The sequence below is a fragment of the Buceros rhinoceros genome, unplaced genomic scaffold (genome assembly GCF_000710305.1).
Source record: "Buceros rhinoceros silvestris isolate BGI_N320 unplaced genomic scaffold, ASM71030v1 scaffold11950, whole genome shotgun sequence".
Lineage (NCBI taxonomy): Eukaryota > Metazoa > Chordata > Aves > Bucerotiformes > Bucerotidae > Buceros > Buceros rhinoceros.
In genome coordinates this window covers 40,964-51,905 of record NW_010387941.1, presented here as the reverse complement: position 1 = coordinate 51,905, position 10,942 = coordinate 40,964, and the positions used below count along the sequence as shown (strand labels likewise).

Here is a 10,942-nt window from a genome sequence, read left to right as displayed (position 1 = left end):
CCACACGGCAAGGGGGTGCCCATGAAAGAGTCCTGGCTGTAGCTCTACAGATAATATCAGTGACTGTATAAACTTTAAAGTGTGTGGTGACTTCGTGAGTAGTTTAGAGAATCTTTAAACCTTTTGCGGGGTGGTTACTTTTCTCCAGTTTGTGCCACGTTCCAGGTACATTTCACAGAGACTGAGGTGGAACAAAATACAGAACTCGGAGGACAATATGACTTCTAATAATGGCAAACCTGCAGTTTAACCAGCCTTTAGAAATCTGTAAATCTTCATTCTTTGGAAGATTTGGGATTTTTTCAGATGGGCAACTTCAACAGAAGGTTCAGTTCTGATGGCTTTGAGTTAGCTGTGTACAACTGGCTTGGAAAATCGCTTCTCTATTCTTCGGGCTCGGCTTTCCCCTGCGAGAAAGGGAGCCCGTGTCATAGGAGGGCTCTGGCTTCCTAAGCACATTTCGGTGTAGGGCTACTTGATTTTCACCCTGCCTTCTAAGCGTGGTGATAAGATTGAACTTCTCCAAGTATGCTTGTTTTAACGAGTAGTGAGGAGGCACCCTTGCAGCCCTGCAGGGAGTGAAATCGCCCCATGGCAGCAAGGCTGGACCTCCTTTGGAGTTTAAGAACTTCCTTTTTTTTTATCAAAGAGCTCTATTTGTTATAATGCCGTTAAAAGACGCGGTAATACAAGGTGAGCCTGTCTCTGACCTTTGTCTGTCTCCAGCTGAAGGGTTTTTGGGGTGGTCCCAGGATGTGGCTGTTTTAGTGAGGTGAAGGGTGGCACATGTGCCCTACCAAATCCATTTAGTTGCATGTGAGCTCGCTATCTCTCTGATGAATTGAGAGGAGAGGGTGAAATAGCTTTTAGCTGTTGTCATCTTGATTTATTTTCTAAAGCTTTGTGGCTTTGTGTATGGCTCTTAAGGGTTTTTAGACAAAAAAAAAAAATCCAACTTTTCACGTGTGCTGTAGGAGATGAGACATTTTTGCCCCAAGTGTGGTGATGAAGGGCAAAAATTCTCTTAAACTCTGGAAAATAATTCTGAGCTCGGTTTGGAAAAGAAAGAGAAGACCCAGGCTAGCATAAGATTTTCTTGGCTTTGGCAGTGTGTGGTGTTTTTGAGGGACAGCTACAACAGCAAGGATGTGCCAGGAAGAGGAGAGGATCAGCCAGAAACCAGGTGGTTTCCTCACCCTGATAGGAAAAGTCTGGGAAGAGACAAGGGTGGGAAGGAAGGGCTGTAGGCTGCTAATTGCTCCAGTATGAGTGGAGCTGCAGCGTCAGATAGGGTTGTCCAGGGTGTGGAAAAAGTGTCCGCCGTAAAAGTAACTTTTTGTGCTAGCAGAAACCGTATGTCTGATGAGCAGAGCTTACAGCTTGCTGCTGCACATTAGCAAAGTGTGGATTTTTCCATTCTAAAGCAGGAAATGACCAAACCCTGGTTACTGGGGTTAGTTTCCTGTTCAAAGGGATATGGTCGATTCATGTGGCCAGTGAACTGGTCAAGGTTAAAATTCCTTCTAGTTCAGGCTGGGGGGGCCAGTTCTCCGGGCTGCCTCACAGCAGGCACTCGGATGCGTTGTGCTGGGGTGGTTGAGGAGGTATTTCCCTGATGTTCATCCTCTGCAGAGCTCCGCACTAGGCGTACTCAGTCACGCCAGCTGCTGGGGTGGCTTTATCACCACAGTGTGTTTTACAGGAGTCTTCAGTGAGATGCTTCATCTTGCCGTGGTATTTAAAGCAAAGAAATCTCGTTTGGTTTAATAACTACCAATTTACTTCCTTGTAAACTGGTTGTCTTGGTAATTGTGCCTGTAAATGTAATGACTGATGGCTTTTGTTTCTTCTGCAAGTACATCATACCGCACTGGGTTTTGCTAAAGAAAGCTTTGGGTGAGAATTTTGAATCCCTTGTCTTAGCTGAATTCGGTTTTAGGTTTATCCACGCTGATTCTATAAGATGAGGTTTATTTTTCTGCCGATACACTCTGTTTTACTTCTAGATTGTTTGCATAGGTGCTCATGGGAGTAACTTGGCAAAAATAGTGCAGTTTTGCGAAACCAGATGCTGTATACAGCCATGAGAGCAGTGTCTGTGTTCAGAGGTGAGAATGGAGCATGCTGGTGAAACATCGACCTCCTCAAGACTCTGTTACAGTTTAATTAAGATGATGGCTATAGAGAAAGGCAGCTGGGCTGGAGAGGACACCCTGTTTGTGTCTTCTGTAGCATGGTGTGAGTGTTACACCAGTGTTAGTTGGTGTACAGAGTGTGGAAGGGGTGTCCTTCCATTTCAGAAGACAATCTATCTAGTTAGATGAAAGGCCGGTGTAAGGAGCCATGACACGGAGAGGTTATGAGGAGTCAAGTGTGGCTGTCATACTCTAAAATGACTGAACAGGGAATAAGCTCAAAATGCATTAAATGTTCTGAAATCTTCATTAGTGTGCGGAGAAAAGGTTAGAGCGAGTCGCTGGGACAGGGGTAAGCCCCACTTGCATGCTGCTGTGTGGAATTGTGAGCTCGGTAGTGCGCTTCTGGAGTAATTGTGGAAAATCAAACAGGAATACTTTCTAAAAGCAGTTATAAAGTGCAGGAGTGCTGTGGGATAAAAGCACTTTGAATCCTTTTTGCAGGAGATTGACTCATGGGGAATTGTTTCCCTTTTGCCTTGAATATCCCATGGCTAGTGTCCGAGATTGCAGGCATTTGTTTCCCTCGAGCAACTGTGTTACTGGCAAATTGTTCTGGGGCTATGTTGATTACTGCATCTCATTTGGTTTTTTCCTTTTGTTTTAGCTAGCTGGGATGGCCTTCCTTGCGGCTGGTCTGTGGGCGTGGAGTGAAAAGGTAAGGGAAGAAACGCCTGGTCTGCCTTTGGTGGCTGCCCTCTCCTGCCCCGGTAAAATACTTCCTCAGGAAGCAGCAAAGGTTAAATGCAGCCCCTGAGCTCAGCACCACGGTCAACTGATGCCTCTGCAATGTTGGTCTGGTGAACTTCTGGAGCTGCAGGTGTTTGTCCCTTTGGTAGGGCTGCGTGGTGCATCCTGTTCTTGCACACTGTATGAGGAGCTTGTCTTAGGTATTTGAAGGAAATTTAGCAGTATAGAAATGGAATTTCCTTAAATATAATCTAGACATGACAAGGGCTTCCCTCTGTTCATGTTCTGTTTACACAGGCTTAGAAATCCTGCCCCAGAATCTAGGCAGGCAGGCTTAATAGGGAAGATTATTGTCAAGGTAAGTTATCTCATAGGGAACAGTTAACTTCTTCTGGTGTGCCAACTTCATCTGAGAAGAAAGGGGAATCTTTAAATGACACTTGTGTGTTTTTGGAGGAGCATTGCTAAGGCTATTCAGCAGTACAAGGGCATAACTAAAAAGTTGAGAGGAAAAGTGTGCTTCCATTGAAAACAACAAGCAGCTTTTGTTCCCCTCCCTTAAAATGTCACCCATATCCTGCTTTGCAGTTAGAAAGTCTCTCCCTTTGTGCCACCTAAACATTAGACTGGAAAAATGTTCTTAGTTTTTTTAAAAGACTTTGAAATGAGGGTGCCCTTCTGATTGCATCTCCAGTTAATATCAAACATTAATACTTTTGCCTTGAATTTAAATGAATATTCAGTGATAGTACCAAGCTTTTTGTCATCATCTTGTGGAATTTTGTTTGGCAGATAGACCAGGAGAGCATGATCTGGAGAGGTGACTGTGCTGGATTTACCTACTGAAAGAATTAACGGTTGCAACTTTGCGTTCATGATTCCTCTGCCAGGCTGAAGAAAATCGATGTTGTCTGTAACTGTTTTACAGTGAGACTTTCCTGTGTGGGTCGCTGCGGGCAAGTTCAAGGGTTTGCAGCCAGTTAATATGGTATCACATGGAAATCATGGACCTTCAGAAGGAATGTTGCATAAAAACACACTTACCATGGTCAGCCTTGTTCTGTGACTCTGTTTTTCTCTTTCAGGGTGTATTGTCTGATCTGACGAAGGTGACTGGTCTCCATGGACTGGACCCAGTGCTGCTTGTCTTGCTAGTGGGAATAGTGATGTTTACCTTGGGATTTGCTGGTTGTGTAGGAGCACTGAGAGAAAACATCTGCCTTCTAAAGTTTGTAAGTAACATCAGGACATGAGTGGGTTATTAGGCATGTGAAAGACCAGTTAATCTGGACGAAAAAATAACAAAACTGGAAACAGTGCAAGAATTAACATCAGGACTACTTGAGCTCTGAGTTCTACAGTTTCTCGTTTATTATTTTCACTGCTATGTGTAATGACTGTGGTGCGATGCTCATTCCACTGCCACGTTCAGGTGACCAAGGCAAAAAGTTAACTCTGCCTCTTGGGGGTTTCTTTCCATTGGACTCTCATTTCACAAGCTGTGTTCTCACAGAGTCTGCACTGTGAGAGAGTTCTAAGCTAATTCTCTGTTTGGTTCTGGTGGAGTTGGGGCAGAGGTGCAATCAAAATGAATGGCTTATTTCTAATTTGGACCTTTTTTTCACAGTTCTGTGGAGCTATTATGTTTATATTCCTGCTCGAGCTGGCAGTGGCAGTTCTGGCTTTCCTGTTCCAGGACTGGGTGAGGGACAAGGTCAAGGAATTCTTTGAGATTAACATTAAATCCTACCGAGATGATATTGACCTCCAGAACCTCATTGATTCGCTACAGAAAATTGTAAGTTCATATCCTGTCACCCCTTTCACGCGTTGTAGGAAACTGTGGAGATTTGGACCTTTTCCTTTGTCGCAGATTTGCCATACTTTGTAGCTAACAGTGCCGCGTTACAGACGTGCTGTTTGGTGGCTCCTGTGTGGGGAGTGTCAGGGAGGCAGGATGTGCTGAGGTACAGTGCTGTGCTCACTGCCAGCGCGGAAGCTCTGCCAAGCGTCCATTTGCCTGTCGACCTCCTCGACTTGCTCCCCTGTTCTGATCAGTGTTGCACCAGTTTTAAGCGAAAAGCGAGCCACAGAGAGACTCTTTATCCTGGAGGAGTTGTGCTGTGGAGCTGGTAGCCTGCACTCTCTCTTTGAGGAGGCACCGCAGCCTTGCACAGGGATGCAGCACAGCGCCCATTATCTCCAAGCCAAAGAGGGGTTTTGTTAACTGGGAAAGGGTGGCCTATAGTCAGGGAAGGGTGAAATGGGAGCATAAAATTGTGATCCTAAAATGTGCAGTTACCAGCAGGCAGTGATGTACACCACGATATGACATGTCCTGTGTGTGTTTTCCCCCTGTGGAAAAGTTGAGAGGTTTTGTTGTCCATAGAAGGTCACATTCAGCAGTCTGTGCTCACAGCTCACTTTGACAGCAAAGCACGTTTTAGAGTGGGAACCAGTTTGGCCAGCTGTGTATTACCAGCCGCTTGCCTATCCTGTTCATGCACCCTTGCGTGCATTGCTGTAGAAGCATCCTCTGATGGAACTGCCTGGATGGATTTCAGTGCTGTTCTGCTTTAGCTTTTGGTGCTAAGGGCACCTTCTTGTGACACAGGGCTGCTTCTGCCGTTGACCAATGGCAGGAATTGTCTGCGTTGTCAGCCCAGCTGTTGTTCCCTCTGTTTATCTAGTTTCAGTGCTGTCAGCCAGGCTGATACGCTAAGCTGATTTACAGTTGAACTCCACTGAAATACTTGTCAGTGAAAATAAAAGGCTGAGCTTACCGAAAGGAGTTCACTGCCCAGAGTAACAAGCTAATAAACCTGAAGAAGGAAAGACTGGGCAAGTCTCTGCATCAGCCAGTGGTTTGTCTGTGCCTGTCAGCACCGAGGAGGGTTCTGCAGGGGTTGAAGAGCACGGGGCAGCAGCGTGGTTGAATGCCTTCCTGAGGCTGATTGGCTCTGTTCTCAGTGTGCCTTGGGACCCGAGGAGCTTTCTGGAGGCAGCTCCTCGCTCTGGCTAGTGGTACTACTTGCAGGCTTGTAAGTGACTCCATAGCTTGTGCCTTACTGAGGTGTAAGGTTAGTGTGTTTAGTGGTGGTGTGGCTTTTTACAGAGGGGTAGATATCTGAGGGAGCGGGGACTAGGAAGGTGAAAATGAATCTCTTTTCTTCACAGTAAATGTATTTAGTGACTTTAAATCATTTTTTCTTCGTGTGTTTTTTTCTACTTTGACCATTCTGCTCAGCTCTTTAGTCCTATTTCCTGTGAAGACTGTGTGTAAACAGTTCTGCTCTCTGTTCACATCCATGGCTGTCACAACTTGGTAACTCCTGGATCCATTTACTGGCTTCCAGTTGGGTGGTCTCATAACCAGTTAGCTTAATGCAGGTTTTGTGAAGACAGGCAGTGAGCAGAGGAGAGATGCTAGAGATATCCCCAAGAGGGTGGAACCTCGTGAGGTACCAGGAACGTCTCTGTGGTGTTGTAACACTTCATGTACTCAAATTATAGAGAAAGAGCTGTGCCCTTAAATATCCCGGCTAACAAACTGCAGAGCATATCTGAATAAGAAACCAGCTCTCGTTAGTTCCAGGAATTGAATGTTCCTCGAAATACTGGCATTTCCCCAACCTGCAACTAAGGTAATTTAGGTCAAGAAACTTCCGTGAAATACTCCTAGAGGTGACTGATCCCTGAGCTCGTGAGACTTCACCAGTTAATTCCTTTAGTTACAAAAAAACCTTCTCATTTGAAAGAAAGGAAGTGTGTTCACAAATGGGATATGCTTTTCGCAGCGAACAAGGAGAAAATCTGTCGATTCATGAAGATTTAAGGGTGGAGTCACAAGATTAAAGAAACATTTCTCATAGTTTTTCTGGTTTTGATTGACTTGGAAATAACAGGGTACAAAGCATTCTACAAATGGTTTTGTTACACCATTCTACACACGTGTCCTGATTGTAGCTAGCGCTTCCATCTAAAGTGATGGTTGGGAGGGGTTTGCTGGTCCTGCTGACACCTCTTCCCAGGAGCGGCGTGCCAAGTGTATTGCTCTGATTTCGTAGAGCTGCAGTATTCAATACTCATGTTTTTTTTACTCTGATGTTGCCATTGATTCTGCACAGCCTTAGAGAAAGTGAAGATGATGAACGAATATCATTGCAGAGTGTTCATTCAGTGGGTAATTTGTCTCCAGAATACCCCCAAATGCAAAGTGTTTGTTTTTCTGTTGTAGAACCATTGCTGTGGTGCCCAGGGTCCAGATGACTGGGACTTTAACATATACTTCAACTGCAGCAGTGAAAGCAAAAGCCGTGAGAAGTGCGGCGTCCCTTTTTCCTGTTGCATACCTGACCCTGCTGTAAGTTGTTTCCTGGCTTTGTATTGCTCTGGTGTTGCTGGAGAGCTGTGAAAGGAAGCACTTCCTGAATACAGCCCAGTGAGGAGGGCTCTGAAAGGTCTTCAAATGACCCAAAATGGCTTGTGCACAGAAAAACTGTTGTCGTGTTTCCATTCCATTCTTTTTAGAGTCCAAATGGGGTGACCTCTTCTAAGCTGAAAACATGTTGTAACCAGGAATTCAAGCTGATTTTGTCTGGCTTGAATCATCTGTGAGTGTTGGTGGCCGATGCTTTCTCCACACCCAGTGCAATGATTCCTGGAACTCCTAGTCTCCCCTATCCAGCTGAAAGCACTGGCTAAGCAGAGTGGTCGCCCTGGGTGGAGTTAACGCTACACCACCCCTCCGCCAGACAACTAGGAGTGACTCTGCTTGCTGAGTGTTTCGCAGCAGCTAGTAAAGTGCTTGCGCACAGCATTTGAGTCAATTCTGGGGTCTTGGTGAGGTGTAGGTACATTGTGGTTAGGAATCAGACCCTTTCGATGGAAGCCGAGGTGTGGGGGTAGGAACTAACATTTAATGCTTTACAGTATTAGTGGAAATAGTTACATCTCCAAGTCAGTCCAGCAGCCCTCGTGCAGCGCAGATAACTGTAGGTAGGTTATCCTCAAGCTTTGATTGTCTTGGAAATCAGCCAAGAAAGGCTTTGCCAGGGAAACAGTCCATGTTCAGATTCCCTAGTAATTATCTTCTCCTTTTGCAGCAGTACTATTCCACTATTCCATTGTGCTGTATTTTGGAAGATCTAAGTATGTTTAAACCTTTTTCACATGAGATTCTACTCCTAATATTTCAATTTGACTCACTATGCGTTGGTGTAAATTAAGGTGCAGTTGTGTAATACGTATGTTTTTGTAAGTCTCATACAGAGAAAGCAAAACGAGTCTCAAAAGGGATGTCTTCTTATTAACGATGCTTCCTAGAATGGTTGGCTCTGGCAGTCCTCATTTGTTTGTCCAGGTATCGAAAAGACAGAAAAACTTGCTGTGAGCAGAAGTGAGTAGAATCCTGTCGATTTATTTTAAATCTTCTTTGCTTTGCAGCAAAAAGTTGTGAATACGCAGTGTGGCTATGATGTCAGGAAGAAGGTAAGGCGCTGGGATCTTCTGTCTGTCGTGTTTGGTGCCTGCAGAGGGAAAACTGTCTAAAATGGGTGGAATTTCTGATAGATATGTCTATCCTGGGGACTAATTGCCTGTGCTATGTCATACTACAAGTTAGAGTGTGGTAGAGATTTTCCTTTCTTTAAAGAAAACTGGTGCTGTGGGAGGGTGGAGAAAACAAGTGATGGGACAGGTGAAGGGGAAGGTGGGTTTCAAAAAGGGGCAGGACTTGCATTTCAAATGTGCATTTCAGTGATTTGTGATAGTCTAACTCTGGATTCTGTTGTCTGACAATTCTAAAATATTCTAACAGCAGCATCTGCAGGAAGATTCAGCAGTGTCCAACATGCCCTGCCTTAATCCGAGCATTGGTGTGTTTCTGGAGTCTGGTTAGAAACATTACTGCATAAGTGACAAGTGTCGCTCTATTGTGTGGCTGATCACGTTGCAAACTTGTCATGTTCTTACTCTTCCTCTCCATTCAGAGCAAGAGCCAGTGGGATGATCAGATTTTTGTCAAAGGGTGTATTGTTGCTCTCGAAGCTTGGTTACCCAAAAATATCTACATGGTTGCGGGTATCTTCATAGCTATCTCACTGCTCCAGGTGAGTCATTTTTAAAACAAATCTGTCAGCTTTTCCAGAACGTCACCCCGGCCTTTTGTTATGGTCCTAAGACTGTTTCAGGGAATGTGCTGAGTTAGGAGTCAATCTTCAGTTGTAAAGGAAGATTTCCCTGAGAACTTGAGTGAATGTTAAAATTCCAAATGTCCCAGAACAATCTGGGACTTTACTCACTACCGTTTGTGATGGGAGTTTTGTTTTAGTACAGGTAATTGTACATTCTGTATGTATTTCAAACAATGGGCCAGAAAACGGACTGATGTTTCAGAGTTGTGTAACGAATGCCAGTGTCTGCTTTGTGACTTTAGCAATAGGAGGGACTCAGACTTGCCAAACGGATTTCTTCCAGCTCTAGGCATCCAGAAGCTTGTTGTTTTGGATGCTCCTCAAGTGGTACATGAAAGCATCTTTTTTGCCGGAGTTTTATTTCCTCAAGATTCTGCTGCCTTTATTACTTCAGAGTACTAACCATGCGTTGGTGGCTGATGCTGGCTGGGAAATGCTCTCTGAACCTGCAGACCCTCCAGAAACACTCAGAGTGTCTCGGATATAAGAACACTGTAGAGGGAGCACATGAGTGGCAGGTTCCCATTCTGCAGTAATGACTAATGGGAACGAGCTCTAATGTTTAGAAGCATCTTGCAAACTGGTACGTTCCCAGTGCTTCATCTCACAAATGGTTTATTTTTTTGTCTTTTTAGATCTTTGGGATTTTCCTGGCCAGGACATTGATTTCTGATATTGAAGCTGTAAAGGCGGGTAATGCCTTCTGAACATAAAAGCAGACGTATGTTGCAAAAAAAGTCTATTTTTATGGTTATTGGTTGGACACTGAGGTGGAAGAAATGCACAGAGCATGAAATACTGTTAATAAAAGCCTTATGTGGATTTCACCCTGCTCATGCTTTTTGTTAGAAGCTGGTATTAAAATATCTCCGAACGCACACACACGGCTGCCTACGTTTTTCTATCAAGATGACCCAGTCAGTGTACCAGCGTTGATCTCTGAGGAAGAAGTGGAACTTCACCACACGTCGGTGGAACAGATGTTGAAGGAAACCTCAAACTGCTGTAAACTCTTTCCTCAAAGGATTACAGTGAAGATTGCTGTCTTCACTCCCAACCACCATCGGTCTCAATGTAATCTTTTCAGAAGGCGTGCTGATTTCTTCAGAATCCTGAAATGGTTGGAAGCTCTGCAGTAGGCTCACGCAGTCGTTTTTTGGCAAGATACCCAGTAACCAGAATCGTCGTGGCATTGGAAACTGGGGAAAAAAGTCACAAACTGTCTGGTCCTTTAATTGATTTTTGGTTGTGCAGACTTAGGGATACTCCTGTTTGACTGGAAGCAATGAAGATGTCTCCGGAGCAGGAACTTGTGCAGCTCAGAGCCTGAGCTGACTGCGCAAGCCTTTTCTCCAGGGGAAAAATCTGATGATTAGTAGCATTACATGTTAGAAATCTCCATTTCAAGCAAGGAGCTGTGAGTCTGTGGTGCTGTTTCCTTTCTGAAAAAAATGTAAATATTCTTTATTTATAGAAGAACACCCTTTTCAAAAACACTCTGGCTTTTTATTGATCAGTAATATCTCTCAGAAGCGCTGCCCGCAGGGATTTCCAGTGGCAGCTTGTCTCGGCAGGCAGCAAGCACGCCTGCATTGCCTCTGGTTTCTTTCACAAGTGCTGTATTGATCTGCCCAACTGCTCATGTCAGGACTGATGACAGCCATTTCAGTTCAGCATGGGTCCTGACTGAAACCTGCTTTGTGATGAGGAGATACCCAGTGAAAGGTTGGGGTTGGTGAACATTTGAATCTGTGAAGGTGCTGAATCATCGGTTCTGCTTGTTTCCCAACACACAGTTCAGGTGCCAGTCTCGTGGTGATCCAGAGTGATTGCTTCACAGGCATTTTCTAACTACTCCTGCTG

General features: G+C 44.7%; 1 protein-coding gene across 1 annotated transcript; it reads left to right on the top strand.

The window, feature by feature from the left end:
- The first annotated feature begins 2,685 nt into the window (after positions 1–2,685).
- TSPAN14 (tetraspanin 14) lies at positions 2,686–9,786 on the top strand. Its single transcript, XM_010140722.1, is given in 7 exon segments — positions 2,686–2,853; positions 3,971–4,117; positions 4,513–4,683; positions 7,123–7,248; positions 8,331–8,375; positions 8,876–8,995; positions 9,715–9,786. Coding segments are annotated over 7 exon segments (849 nt in total).
- Positions 9,787–10,942: the final 1,156 nt, after the last annotated feature.